Source organism: Drosophila teissieri, chromosome X (genome assembly GCF_016746235.2).
Source record: "Drosophila teissieri strain GT53w chromosome X, Prin_Dtei_1.1, whole genome shotgun sequence".
NCBI classification, from domain to species: domain Eukaryota; kingdom Metazoa; phylum Arthropoda; class Insecta; order Diptera; family Drosophilidae; genus Drosophila; species Drosophila teissieri.
Genome location: NC_053034.1, coordinates 6,043,995 through 6,057,927, shown reverse-complemented (window position 1 = coordinate 6,057,927; position 13,933 = coordinate 6,043,995). Strand labels below are relative to the sequence as shown.

The following is a 13,933-nucleotide window of genomic DNA, read 5'->3' as shown; positions in this document are numbered from 1 at the left end:
CTCGCGAATTCCAATAGTACAGCTTCGAGACAGTCATAAGTGCAAAATAGCTTAGGAGCCTAACAGCAAAAAATGCAATCGAGTGGCCCGCAGAGTTGATGATGTCATAGGATGTCGGGGAGCAGAACGATATGGCTTAACTATTATCCTATGGCTCAACTATTTGCCACATAAATCAGATGGCCAGTGGCGCAAAGTGCACTGTGCAGCGATCATTATCATCGTTCCTCGACATCCAAAGGCCCCCGAGGCCATTAATCAAAGTTCGGCCATCAAGATGTTAACAGCGAAATTACAGAGTCATAAAACCGAAGAGCCGAACAAACTTTTGGGTGGCTTTTTGGAGAGCGTTGGAGCCACCCAAATGAGTACGGCTCCACAGCTGCATCATGCCACATCTTGGTGGGCGATGCAAATCGCAAATGGCAGCGCCGCCGGCGGGTGATGCAGATAAAAAATATGCTGAACGGCGGCCTATAGACTATAACTATTCAAGATCGAAACTAATACCTCGCCAAATGCAAATACAGAACCCGAAAACCCACCCGATGCATTTCTTCACGTGTACGTCATCCGTACGAAAGGCGAACCACCAACCACCAAACACCAACCAGCAGCGAATTCTGCACCACCGAGTGGGGCAAGATGCAGTCGGCATGGAGCGTGTTTAATTGCGTGCAATTTGTTTTAGACACTCCGCGGCTACCTAAGCCAGACACTTGCAACAGTGGACACTCGCAGCAGTTATGGCATTATTATTTTAGGTCTTAAGCAAGTGCTGCATAATTGTGCTGCGTCAATTTCAGTGACCGTCCACTACCTCCAGGTCCCACTGTGGCCGGCGATCTGTGTCTATGTGGGCCAGGCTATATGTTACAGCCACTCACAATGGGCAGACGGTCGTATGAAAATTTTCGGTTTTGCATTACAGCAACTCATTAGGCACGCACAGACGCCAAGAGACGAGTGACGAACGACGAACGACAAAGGGGCGGCGCGTTGGTGACGAAGGCGCCTCGTTGTAGGTCAGCTCGGCGGCGACTGCGCTGCACTGCACAGAACGAAAAACCCGATGACTTGGTGCATTTCGCACTAAAAGCCCAAAGCGAACAGTGCAACTACGTATGAATTTTATGGCAAAAACTATCAGACCAATCATCTGAATATTAAATTGATATTGAGCTCTTGTTTTTCTTTCTGTGTTCTTTGCAATTGCGACGCCGGGAGTGCTTCACAGTTCAGTCGCTTTTTGCCGGTTTTTCAACTTGATTTTGCTTTATTTTTGTTTGGGTTTTCAGCTTTTTTAGCTGAATGCTTTTTGTGCCTCAACTTTAAACTTAATTACCTGAGTGAGTGAGTGAGTGAGTGTGTGCAAATGTACATATACTCGTATGAGCAGTATAGTATATGGAGGCGGTCGGCACTACGCATAGTCCGCAGATTGTTTAATAGCCACATCACTCTTTACTTTATTATATTTCCATTTCAATTTCAATTTCGTGTTGCCAACTTCCTTATGGGCCGAGTCGCCAGCACGTGTACCATAAGTGCTCAAGTAAGCATTTTCATGATGACTCAAATGTAGGCGAACCTAACTCGGTTTCGGGAAACGAGACATGGAATTAGCTTCCAGGAATCCTGGAACTCGAAGTCGCAAAATAGAAAAGTCCATCAGAAAAAGCAGAAGTGAAACGCTTTCAATTATAACAAATGGCAATGAAAAATAATAGAGCCCACTTAGTAACTATTCAATCTTCTTCAAGTTCTTAATGATGCAAAAAAACAGGATGCAAAGCAACATTTCTTTCGGTGCAGGAAAAAAAGAGGTCAGGAGAAAAGCTTTAAAGGAGTTTGGACCACGATGCCTGGCCTCCGCGATGCCGGGGCCATATCTATAAATTAAATATTGACGTAGCCGGCAGTTAACTTATCGTGCCGGCGGACTTATCGTTACCCGCTGACGATACCGACCTCGGAGGATTGGGCTTATCAACATACCCAGATATTACCTCATCACCGGCCAGGCCAGCTAATCGTAAAAACCGAGGCGAAGAATCAATCAAATGGCCTCAAAATAACATTTTTTGCGGCCATCCAACCATTTTTCTATCAATTCTCCTGCCAGCTCTCCAGGCTCTGTGTTTTTCTACCGAGTCTTTTCATACCTATGTTTATATATGTATGTATATGTATTTCATAGTCTTTCTTCAGTTACTGGCGTATGCAAAAGGCGTCGCGGAATGAGCAGAGGAACTGTCTTGGAAGCGGCATAAATTATCCGGCTTAGGCCACTCCAATCTAAGTTTGAAGACTGTCTGCCGGCTGCTTTTTGTGCCTTATTTTTTTATTTCTATACTTTTTCGTTCATTTTTTCGTTTATTCGTTTCGTATTTTTTAGCGTTTTGTCTGGGCTCAGCGATTGCGACGTGTTTGGCGCACCAAGTGGGCGCGGCCCATATGCAAAGCACGTTTCCCGATCCAATCCGAGATTCAATCCGATCCGATCCCCGCCAATGGGCCCATATGCTCCTGCTCCCGATGCCCAAAAACAGGGGACGCTCTGCACAGGCTTCACTCTGCTTTTGGGGGTATCATAATGACACTAATGTGGATCAGATTAGAGTGATTTCCATGCTTTGCATGACTTAAATGTACCACAGAGCTTATGGCCAGCACACAATGTATCCCTGGGTATTATCGATAAAATCAGAGGAAGTGCCGTGACAAAAGTAGATCATACTAGTCAAGAAGCAGCAGATCCTGGCTAGCATGCCAGCCAAGTTTAAAGATTCTCCACAATGTCGCAGTGCGTAAACCCTCGACTGTTGTTGTTTTGGCGGTGCTAACCAAAGTAACCTCAAAAAGGCCAGAAAGAATCGCGGCAGAGAAGAGAATGGGTGGCATTATGTGGAGGTGGAGGTGGAGGTGGGGGTCGACTAGAGACTAGAGACTAGATGGAGGAGGTGACCTCAAGTGCGGCACCCAGAACAAAAGCCCGCCAGCTGCAACAAAGGTAGCCACCACCTCCTGCCATCTCCTGCATTCTCCTGCAACCTCGTGCTCTCCCGCTCGCACCGTGGTCGGCCGTCTCGCTTGCTCTCGCTACCTGGCTGCTGCAGTTGTTGTCAAGTGCAACGTCATCCTGCTTATTAAAGGTATTACAATGCGAGCGGGGAAGAATACAAAATAAAGAGTGCAACCTCAGACAAGTAAACGTAATTACAGACTCTGTTACTTTTACTGCCTGAAAATCTGCTAAGATTTACACTGCCACAAAATACGAGCAGCTACGCAACCTCTTTTCTAGCAAACTTAAATAGTGAGAGGGAAATTGTATCATCAAGAAGATATATATGAGAAGACAAGTGAAACTTTCTGTCAATCTGGTTAACCTGGGGAATTGGCTCTTACTTTTTCCAATTTCTCGCAGTGCTCGTTGTCGGCTGTAGACCTCCTTCTCATTGTCACACACAAGAAGATATAGTGGTGTGGCAGAGGGGTCTTGAGAGGGGACAACCTCTTGACTTGCGGCTTGTTGATTTCTTCTCTTCTCGGGCGGGTAGATGAGGGGGGACACTATTTCGAGGAGGGGGGAGGCGGGGGTGACTGTGTGCGGACTCGACGCGCATTGCTGCACATTTTCCGCGGCAGCAAAACAGAAAAGTTATTTCTTCTATGATTCCAACACTTGAACTGCATTAGCGTAAGCTGCACCTACATGGGCATAGCCCCCAAAGACATCCATCCATCATAACTGGGTCTCAAGCTGAACAACAGCCTCAGTCCTCGCACGACCTCCTCCCCAGATCCACAGCTTCCCATATCCACAGCTCCCCAACTGACAACACATCAATGGCTGTCAAACTGCCGATGGAGGTCCAAGGTGTGGGGCTTTTACACAACTGAGAGCCCCGCCCTGTCACTTGGAAGGCCGCTCGCACAATGTACCATCCTAGACCATTAACATCAGCCATTTGGCAGGTTCTATGACCCAGAGAAAAACAATTTGCCAGTCTCCAAAAGCACGATGAGCAACAAGTTATGGCGAAATACATAATACATGATACATATGTGCTTTTTATGCACATTTCTCAGAAATTGCTCGGGTGTAATTAGGTAGTTGCCTTAAACATCTGGGATTGACTGTAACTCGGGGTTAGATGTCAGCGAGTGACTGGTGATTAGCATGTGCGCTACAAGTCTTACTTTTTAGCACATCTATAATGTCCACCCGTCTATTCTGCTAGTTCAACATCTGTCCACAGTTCATTTGGCCATCTTGCAGTTGGCCGAACTTATCTACCAGCTGCCCATCTTGGTGCCACCCGAATTTGTGACCAATGTTTGTGGGATGTCAGCTTGGAACTTCAAGGTCAAGTTGCTGCTGTTGCTTTTTTTACTGTTTCAGCCCAAAAAAAAAAACAAAAAATGAAATAGAAATCGTTGAACGTCTGAAGTTCATACTTGTTTTTTGTTTTCGTTTGTGGCTATTTCTATGTTTTTTTTATTTCTCTACTTTGGCGGCACGTTTCATTTCAATAGGAGCAACACACGCACACACAGAAACAGGAAATAAATCAAGTTTGGCTTTTGGTCAAAGAGTCAACGCTGTTGTTGCCCGGTGACAGCGACAAATATTTGTCTTTTGACAGCTAATGGGTCTCATTTAGAGATCGCCAGAAATGGCTGGATCGATTCGGGGTATACGTATAGGGGTATCTAGGGGCGGGCTGGGTATCTCCCCAGCGTCAAGCAGTCTGTTTGGCTCGTCGTCGCTTTCAGATCTCGAATCGAATCGAATCGAATGGAAATAGATTTCGGTTTGCAAATTCAACGAAATCGTCACATACTCGTACTATGCATACCTGTAAAAGAGACAGCGAGGCGGCTTCTTAATTGAATTATTAATGCATAAATCAATAACAGCGCATAATCGCCGCTGATGATCGGGGAACTCGTTGTTTTCGTTTTTGAAACAAAGGGTTTAGCTGCACTAATGTGTGGTGTGTCATAAAGTGGACAATGTGCTAAAATGTGTAATCCAATCCAAAGTGTATACACCTGTTCTGCTTTTTTTCTAGCAGTGATATCATTCATTCACAAGCAACTCAAGTTCCGATCCCTCATTATCAGTTCCCCAAATTCGGGCGAACTTTCGCCTACTTTTGGCCGACACATTGCTGAAATCTGATTTGTGTATATAGTATATAGTATCAGCTGATCACCTAGACAGACATTCAACACGCTTCACAGAAGCTAATGAACTTGCGCTTATGAAAGCGCTGATCGGGCCAAAAAGAGTTTCCAGCATGGGACGACTTTTTGCTGGCCACGGAAAACTGAATTGGATGGTAATGGAATCGGATCGGATTGGATCGTAGAATGTGGCCGAATATTTGTGGTCTTAGTCAGACATAATGTTTCGATATTGGAGCCGAAACGGCCGAAAGGTCTTGCTAATGGCGTTGATAAGGCAACTAGTTCTGGCCACAAATAAAATAATCATAAACTGTGGCAGCTTCTGCGGACAGAGACAGAGCGAGCAAGCCGAAGAAAAAACCGAAAAAAATCAAAATCAAAAAACCAGTTTGCTTATAGTGACGATCTCACACGAATTTGGTCATGCAAATGTCAGCCGCATATGCATTAAATTAAGATTCATCAGCGCACGAGTGCTGGCAGTTTGACAGCCACTACAGAAACACATATGTACACATACATATGTACTATATACTATATACGATCCCGTCCGATCCGATCCGATGCCTTAACCTGGTCGCACTATCAGTCAGTTGACACCTTATCAACTCGGCAAGAGCCCGAGCATCGAAAACTATGCCACCTATGTACGAGGGCCTCCTATATCTTATCTGGCCGGTCTGCGGTTTCTTCCAGATACTCGGGGCTTACACAGCCCACCGACTTTGTGTGTGGGTAACATTTTCTTTAATTGACTGCTCCATTGGCTGCTTTTGGCGGCAATTAGCTGCGAACCCCGCGCCTTTTGTTCTCCGTGTCGAAGTATCAATAGAGGAGCTGCTGACACGCCGAAATATATAAATATTTTATGTGGCCCAGTAGTTGGCACCTCGAAGTGCGAACACGCTTTAATTGCTTTTGGTGCTTTTACTCTACTGATTCGGCTAACAAAACTATCTTTTAAATCGATTTCATTCATCTGCAATCTTTCGAAGCACTATTTGGTCCGCTAGTTCATAATTGGGTTTGGTTAAATTGCTACCGTGTTTTTTTGTGACATCGATCTCTTTCATTTTGATGCTTTAATCTATAGTTTTGTTAATTACCGTAATGTACTTTATTTAATTGCTGTCTTCGCATGATTAATTTGAATCAGACTCAATGCTGGCATAGTATTTTATTTATTTATGTCAAATCCGTTATTAATTAAGTAGCTTATCGCTGATATTGGAATTATTTTGTTTGCCCAAGTCCAAGTCGAACTTTGATAGTCACAGAAAAAGTTGCTTATACTCGCAGCAGCAGAAGCCATGACAACCGTATGGAAAACGATAGAGATTCAAATGGATGCCAAATCGAAGCGAATCGAGTTGAAAATCAAAGTGTTTGCGGGCTTATTAAAGCATAAATATATGCAAGTCGCGTAAGGCAATGGCAAATTAACGAATTTGCATAATTATGCATCATTTTTTGGCTTGTTTGATTGCTGCTCTTATGCTTTGTTTACTAATTAATTGGCGCGGCGACTTGGGCGCAGTTTGACAGCCACTGGGCCAATGGCCCCCAGTCGGAATTGATTGTTAAATTTATTTCGCCATTTGGGCATTTGGGCATTCGGGCATTTAGGCCTGAGCAGCAAGCAGCAATTAATACAAATTGAAATGATGTGGTGGATTTCCATTGAAATGGGCGCCTCCTTTTTATTTATCATCGTTTTCCCTCGACTTCGTCATGCTCCGAATCATGACGATGATGATGATGATGCAACTCCATTGGCATCAAAATTGGGGAGACGCCACATGGATACTCGCGATCTGCGGCAAATGCTGTGAGGCATTTTTAATTTCCCCCGAAATGAAAAAGCGTTTAAGATTAATGAACAGAAGATTGCTGAACAGAAGCTGATGTCACCCGCATCGTCGATATTTCATGTTTTAATATTTTTATTTGTATTTCTATTTTTTATTTTCCACAGCCCATCCCAATTTCCGCCGCACTGATTGTGATTAACGATTAGGACGCAAAGAAGTCGCCATCTCGATCGATCTATAATTGGCAGTCAATTCCGTCAATTGAAAAAAACGCCCCTAACATTTCGGCCGATTAAACTCATCCATCGTTTGACTACGAACTCAAAGTTTCAAAGTATCAAAGTTTCACCCATTAATTCGCCCCTTTGGCTTAAACCCGTTTTGTGCCATCGTCGAAAATGTGTATCCAATTTTGACTATCAATCAGAGACTTTCAAGCGACAAAGATTAACACAACTTAAAGATCGATTTTTAGAGTTTTAAAGGGTGTTTCAAAACACTTGACAATTTGCAAAGGATGCATTCTGAAAATATACATATTTATAACTGCTCATGGGCCATATAAAATGAAATGGAATTCGAACGTGATCAGTTCACTTCAATCGCTTTCGTGCAGTGTAATAAAAAAGCATTTGCATCCTTTGCAAATTCAGCTTGACGGGTTATCTAAATCAAAGTCGAATAATCTTAGAATCTCTATCGCTTGAATTACCTTTATCGATGGGCCCTGCGACGCCTTGAATTTCGAATGAGACCTACCCAAAAAAAAGCCGATTGCCTTGCATACTAAGTTTCGCGATGGGATCATCATCTTCGATTCCTGGCGATTCTTGGCAATATTCTAGACTATAATCACTTTTGCGCTTAAATGGGAAATTAAAATGCAGTTTCCAAACACACTTTATGGCGGCATTTGCGTGAACAATGTTTCCTTACATTTGGTATGTCTTATGTTCGGTGGGATGGGATTGGAATGGGGATGATGACACGATATATAAATCTATATATATATGTACGAGTATATGCATATATGTCCACCCACACGGCCTCCTGCATTTTGCAATAACTGAGAAGGCAAATTGCGACAGTTTAGGAATTTCCCCCATCCTAGAAACGCTGTTAATGGGTGCCGCTTTTTTCTATTTTCAAAATTTGCGCAATGCAATAGCCAAACAATAATTGCTCATATGCCGCGGAACTCATATATACATATGTACATATATACATGTACGTATGTATATATATAGTATACTTGTGCCCCCACAGACGCGCCATGCAAATATTAAATTACAATAGTTGGTTGGTTGGCGACTGCGAAGTGAGAAATGAAAAGTCAGGCTGAGAAATGGGTTTACCCTACACTTTCAGTTGGAGTTGTTTTTCAATGTTTAGTCTATGTGCCAAATACCTCAATGGATCCCTGTTCACATTTTTGCCGCTCGCAATATAGCGAAATATTCGAGGGTGGAATGAACTCTTAAGAACACGTGTATCAGGTGTAACGTACAAAGGGTTTTGATTTTCAGTTATTAATCATCAGCTCTTCTTTGCAACGTACTTCAGTGGCAAATATGCAATCAAACCTAATCTAAATGCATTGCTCAAGATCGAAATTCGGCTTATCTACATTGTTTCTATGCTTTATTTTGACGCGTTGCAGTATAGGGTATTAGGCGATTTAGCCACTCCGACCTCCCAACTTTAATGCTACGCCTCGAATCGAAAACTTTCGTCTCTGGTATCTTGTCGCCATCTATTTTTAAATGCTTGCCTCATATAGCCAGCATCTCCCCATTGACTCCCAGATTCCACCAGCTAGCTCTTTTCTTACTGAAAAATGCATACGTCAGCCAGGGAAAATAGATTCCGTATTCTGTATTCCGGATCCGCAGAAAATGAATCGCCGGATCGCATGCAAGTGGCACGAAAGTGGGCATCTTAGAATCCCGACCAGGTCAAATGCGGCTGCCCCAGTGACTAATGGTAATGGAAGCCTTGCCTTGCCTTGCCGGCAATGCCCATTTGACAAAGCTAACACACTCGGCGATATCGCCAATCAGCATTTCAGCTTTTCAACATTTCAGCATTTCAGATACAGTACCACAAATAGGAAGGGAAAAGCGAGCCAGACACTTCACTCGCACCTCGCAACATCTCGCATAAACAGTTTTAAGTGTGCCAGTTGTCCCTGCCCGCGGCCCCGCCCCCGCCCCCTTATCGGGTCCCCGCCCCTTGGTCAATGTCTGAACTTGAGCTCAAGTGTGTGGGGGGGTGGTGGTTGGAGAAGGGGCAGGGGAAGGGGAAGGGGCAGTATGCGTTAGGCAGCCGCAGCGTAATATTTAAACAAATGCTCGCATGACTCTTCCCGCGAAACTGCATGTGATCGCTGTGCGAATGTTTTCGGTACACAGGAAAAAGAGGATGGGGTATATTCAAATGTTACATATGTTCCGCTGCAAATGAAACTTAATTGCAAGTATTAGTTAATATTCAAATCCGCTGATCTCACAACATTTCACCTTAAAGGCCATTTGCCAGTGATTCAATAAGGCCAGAATCGCAGAAGGCAGATACACAAGCAGCCGGTCCCGGTCACATGTGTGAACGGGGGTACAACATCTTGTGTCCATATGTTGCACAAACAAACAATCGAAACAGAAACAGAAACAGAAACCGTGAAGCCACGAAAACAAGAAAAACAGAAAAACTGAAAAACCGAAAACCAGAAAACCAGAAAACTGAAAACAAGGAGAACGAACTGAACCGAAGGGAATGTGCCAACGAACGCATCTTCAGACCAATGAAAAACAAAGAAAACATAATCCCAAAAGCTGAAAAAGAAACCAAACCAAAACGATATACGGCCAAGTCGAAAAAGCTGCGAAATGATATTTTCTCATCTGTTGTGCTGGCTGCCGTTTATGCCGGGGCTTGGGTGCTTTAATTTTTCATCTTATTTGCTTTGCAGTTGTTGTTGATGATGCAAATATTTTGACAGTTTGTTTGACAGATATCGGGGCACACATCGCGGCGAGATGATGAGCGATACAGGCCAAAGAGCCACGAAGGGGGATCGGCTACCCTTGTAAGGCCGGAAAAGGGCCATCGAATGGGGCCCATTACCCATCTGTGCGATGTAAACACAACAACTCCATTCGCTTTGGTTGCCAGGCGAGTATCAGTTTAAACGGAAGCAATGCCATATGGAGAATATGCTGTTAATCTGTGGCAAGTTGCACATTTGCCAAAAATAAGTACCTCTTGTGCATTTATAGGCTTGAAATGGAGGAAGGAATGATGACATAACGATTATTGGCAAGTAATATTTGTGCCTCCTTCAAGTTCAGCTATCAACTTGGAAGCGGATAAAGCCCAAGATAAACGATATCTATCGCCGCCAAGAGGCCGTGCCACCTGATCGTATGCGCAATATGCGATGACCGACCGGCTGCAATACGCATACGCCGGATGGGCAAAAGCGGAGGATGGAGCTATCGAGCTGCAGCAGCAGTGACCTCGTTTGCAGTCCGATTTGCAGTGGTTCCTTCTTCGAAGTGTGGCTCCCATTCCCCTGCCCCTTCCCCTTTTCCTTTCCCGTTTCCATTCCCAGTCCCAGTGCCACAGATAAGCCTGAGCAGGCGACATAGACGTATGCATGTGTACATGTGTTCGAATTTGGCCTCATTTACGCAACTTCCGATGTGATAAAAAGTGTGAGCGCTGCAGCAAAACAAATCGAAGGGAAACCGACGCGTCGCTCGACGAAATGGAGCACAGCCCCACAAGAATTGTCCAGCAGGTACTGCCCTCCGTCCGTCCGTCCGTCCACAAAGCCATCGAGAGATCGGGAATGGGACCTCTTTATTCACAAACAAACGTTCGAAACGTTCAGCGATTTGAAATGTTAATTAAAGAAATTATTTCATTGCAAGCAAACGTCTGTGGGCAACATGTCATTAACACGCTGATAACGCGCTATCATCGCCGCTCATTATGGTGGAAAATACGCACACACACACACACATACAGGCACACACACCGACGCCTCCTACATACACAAGGATAGAATTTGGAACTGGAACAATCGACTTCTCATAATAATTGGCAAAGACGTCCGAACACAAAAGCATCATTCAAAAGCCACAGCTGAACTCGGTCCGAATTTGGAAAAAGAAATGAATTCAGCGTCTGTTGTTCGAGAGAGTGATAACCCCGCTGATGACCCCAGCCCGAATGGACTTGGTGATCTATTTTTTTGGCCTCTGCTCAACTCCAAATCCGGTCCTTAACATTGTCTTAACAGAGCGCCGGAGCAGGTCTCACTTCCGAATTTAATGACGGAGTGGGGGGGAAATCTATTTTCCAAACCACTTACTATAAATACCCCCGGGGCATCCAATACTCGTATGTGCATTTTTATGCTAATCACTGGGCGCTCGTTAAGTTGCTGTCTCTCTATTGGGAAAACGAAATGTGTGTCATGCTAAATAGTTCAAGTTCGTCGCAGGCCGGAGTTGTGTCATCCGAAATAAGAGATCATTGGGTTAGCGATCCCCGATTGGATGTGGGATCAGCTGATGGCAATGGTAATGTGAATAAATGTCATGTGAATGGGTAGATACGGTCACCAAATAGAACTAATAACTAATAACGTGCATAATGACTGCATTGCTGGGCCTCAAATAGTAAAATAGTAATGTAATGAAATGCAAGAGGATCGAGTGAACTCACCTTGGCATTTGTCAGCGGGGCGTGGCAGGCGGCAAGGACGAAGGTCACGGCAAGGAGGCGTAGGAGCAGCGACCCCGCTTGACCTCTCCGCCCGCTTCTGATTCCGACCGAGGTCGCGATCGCGGACGCTTGGGATCCCGGCGATCCCATCATCTATTTTCCGGGGAACGGCGGTTTTGGTTTCTTTTGGCAGCTATTTAGATTGGCTTTAGGTACTTTGTGAAGGCAGTTTCGGTTCGTTTTTTATTTTTTTTTTTTGAGTTTGGCTTTGAACGGCTGGCAGGTTTTGGTTACGGCTATGGCACTGCACGGAGAAAAAAAGCCCCCGACATTAATTCGCAATTGAGCGACAATTAAATTAAGCGTGAGACAGAGACAGGGAGACAGAGAGCATCCTGATATTATGTTTCTGGGGATTTTTTTCTCAGCGCACGGAAAAAGGGGAAACAAATCGGTGAACACATCAGCAAAAAGTGTTGGCTTCAGTGAAACCGAATCCAAAAGAAAAACCCGAAACCGTTATGTTTCAGAAGTTTCCTCGAAAAATCCGAACGATCCCCTTTGATCATCTGTTCACTCCTGGCCAAGCCGATGTTTGTTTCCCCTCTTTCTGTTCGCTTTTCCGCCTTTTCGCCTTTTTGCTTTATTTGTTTTTTTTTCTTGTTTCTCGTTTCTTTAGTTTCGTTTCACACGCGAGGGACACTTTTTGTTGCGAGTGTGGGTTCCTTTTTGAGATCACACTAGTTAATTTAAACTAATTTAAAAAAAAGAGGAAAAGGAGCAGGGCTTGGGTTTTTGTTTAAACGTTGAACCGATATCACCAGGATATCTTGTCAGGGATTTTCAAAAATTTCGGCACTTCGAGGATGTGAGAGCACTCAAAAAAAAAAAGGCAATCGCTCCACAAGAGAATCAGAGTCACACAGAAAACAGAAGGGACAGCACACCGTGGAATGTGCGACCGCCTGGAACGATGGCGCGCAACCTAATGTCTAAGAACCGTTGCTGCGATTCCCATCGCTGCCTCTGCTCTGCCGGCGTCGCCCGAAGACGCACGAAGGCCGAAAGCGCGACGGAGCCGAAGCGATTTGCGTGCTCTTGTTATTGTTTAACGGCGCTTAATGGCCATTGCAAGCCTGTTGCGTCGATGCACCGCTCTCCCTCTTCCTCTCTCACTCAGTCTCCCTCTTCATCTAGCCCTCTCGCTCACATGCGTGGGTGTCCGCTTACGCAGAGTTAGCCGCGCCTGCTCTCTCTCTCTCTCCTCTCGCTCTCCCTGACCATCCTTATTCGCGGAGCGTAGTCGCCATTCAGCCAGACGGCTGACCGCAGCATTTAATGCAGCCGTAAAGATAAAAGTGAGTAACTATCGCATTACTTGGATAGTAAACCCCCCAAAATGTTCACTCAGCACCCGCCCCTGGACGCCTCTCGCTCTCTGGGTCAAGTGATAAACAAGTGAAAACCGTTGCTCCTTGCTCTCTTTTCACCTTTCGTTTTAGCTGCGGCAGCCGGTTTGCAAATTATCCCACTCACACTCCCACGAAAAGCAGCGCTCTCCTCGCACTTTTACCTGGAAGTTCTTTGAATTTGACACTGGAAAAAATGTGAGTCAAATGAAATGCTTTTTAGGGTATTTTAAAACCCACACTTTAACAGAAAGAGACGCCTTATGAAAGAAAACTTCTCTCTGATCCTCTGACTTTTTTTATTAAGACCAATTTTTGCTGCATCGCACGCATATGAGCAAATCATTTGAAATGTACGGTCACTGGGCTAAAATTGAACGGAAGCACTATTTAGATATTCAACCCAATAACAGTTTGGCAGGACATTCATGTAGTGTTAACATTGAGGACTCGGCGGCTTTGGCGGTTAAGTCGGTTGTGAACTGGCCATAGGTCATGGGCTAGACCGGTCACAATCCGTGACCTTCAGCCCACATCGCCCCCCACCGCCACCCCCAAAAAAGGCGGCTTCCCATTGGCGCCTGACCCAATGACATCCGAAAATGACGCATGCGTGAGGATGAATTACCGGACTTGGATGCCAACGCCCCACATGGAGGACCAATGGACACGTTGCGATTTTTTATGCCCCCATCTCCAGGAGTAATTGGCCCATTCCCCAGGCTCCCCAGGTTCGTCTCCCCATTCCGCCCCTTTTTTGCCTAAATGCTAATTCCTAATGTA

The 13,933-nt window shown here is 44.9% G+C and overlaps 1 protein-coding gene across 17 annotated transcripts in view; it reads right to left on the bottom strand.

Moving 5' to 3' along the window:
* LOC122623255 (basement membrane-specific heparan sulfate proteoglycan core protein) overlaps positions 1-12,758 on the bottom strand; it is a 76,205-nt gene extending 63,447 nt beyond the window's left edge. For all 17 annotated transcript variants that reach the window (XM_043802282.1, XM_043802284.1, XM_043802300.1 and 14 more), the window contains exons 1-2: positions 12,689-12,758; positions 11,742-12,045 (exon numbers count right to left, since the gene is read on the bottom strand). In XM_043802282.1, the coding sequence (XP_043658217.1) occupies positions 11,742-11,894 (153 nt within the window). In that variant the 5' untranslated portion in view covers positions 11,895-12,045; positions 12,689-12,758. The remainder of the gene's footprint in view (positions 1-11,741; positions 12,046-12,688) is intronic.
* Between the last annotated feature and the right edge of the window lie 1,175 nt (positions 12,759-13,933).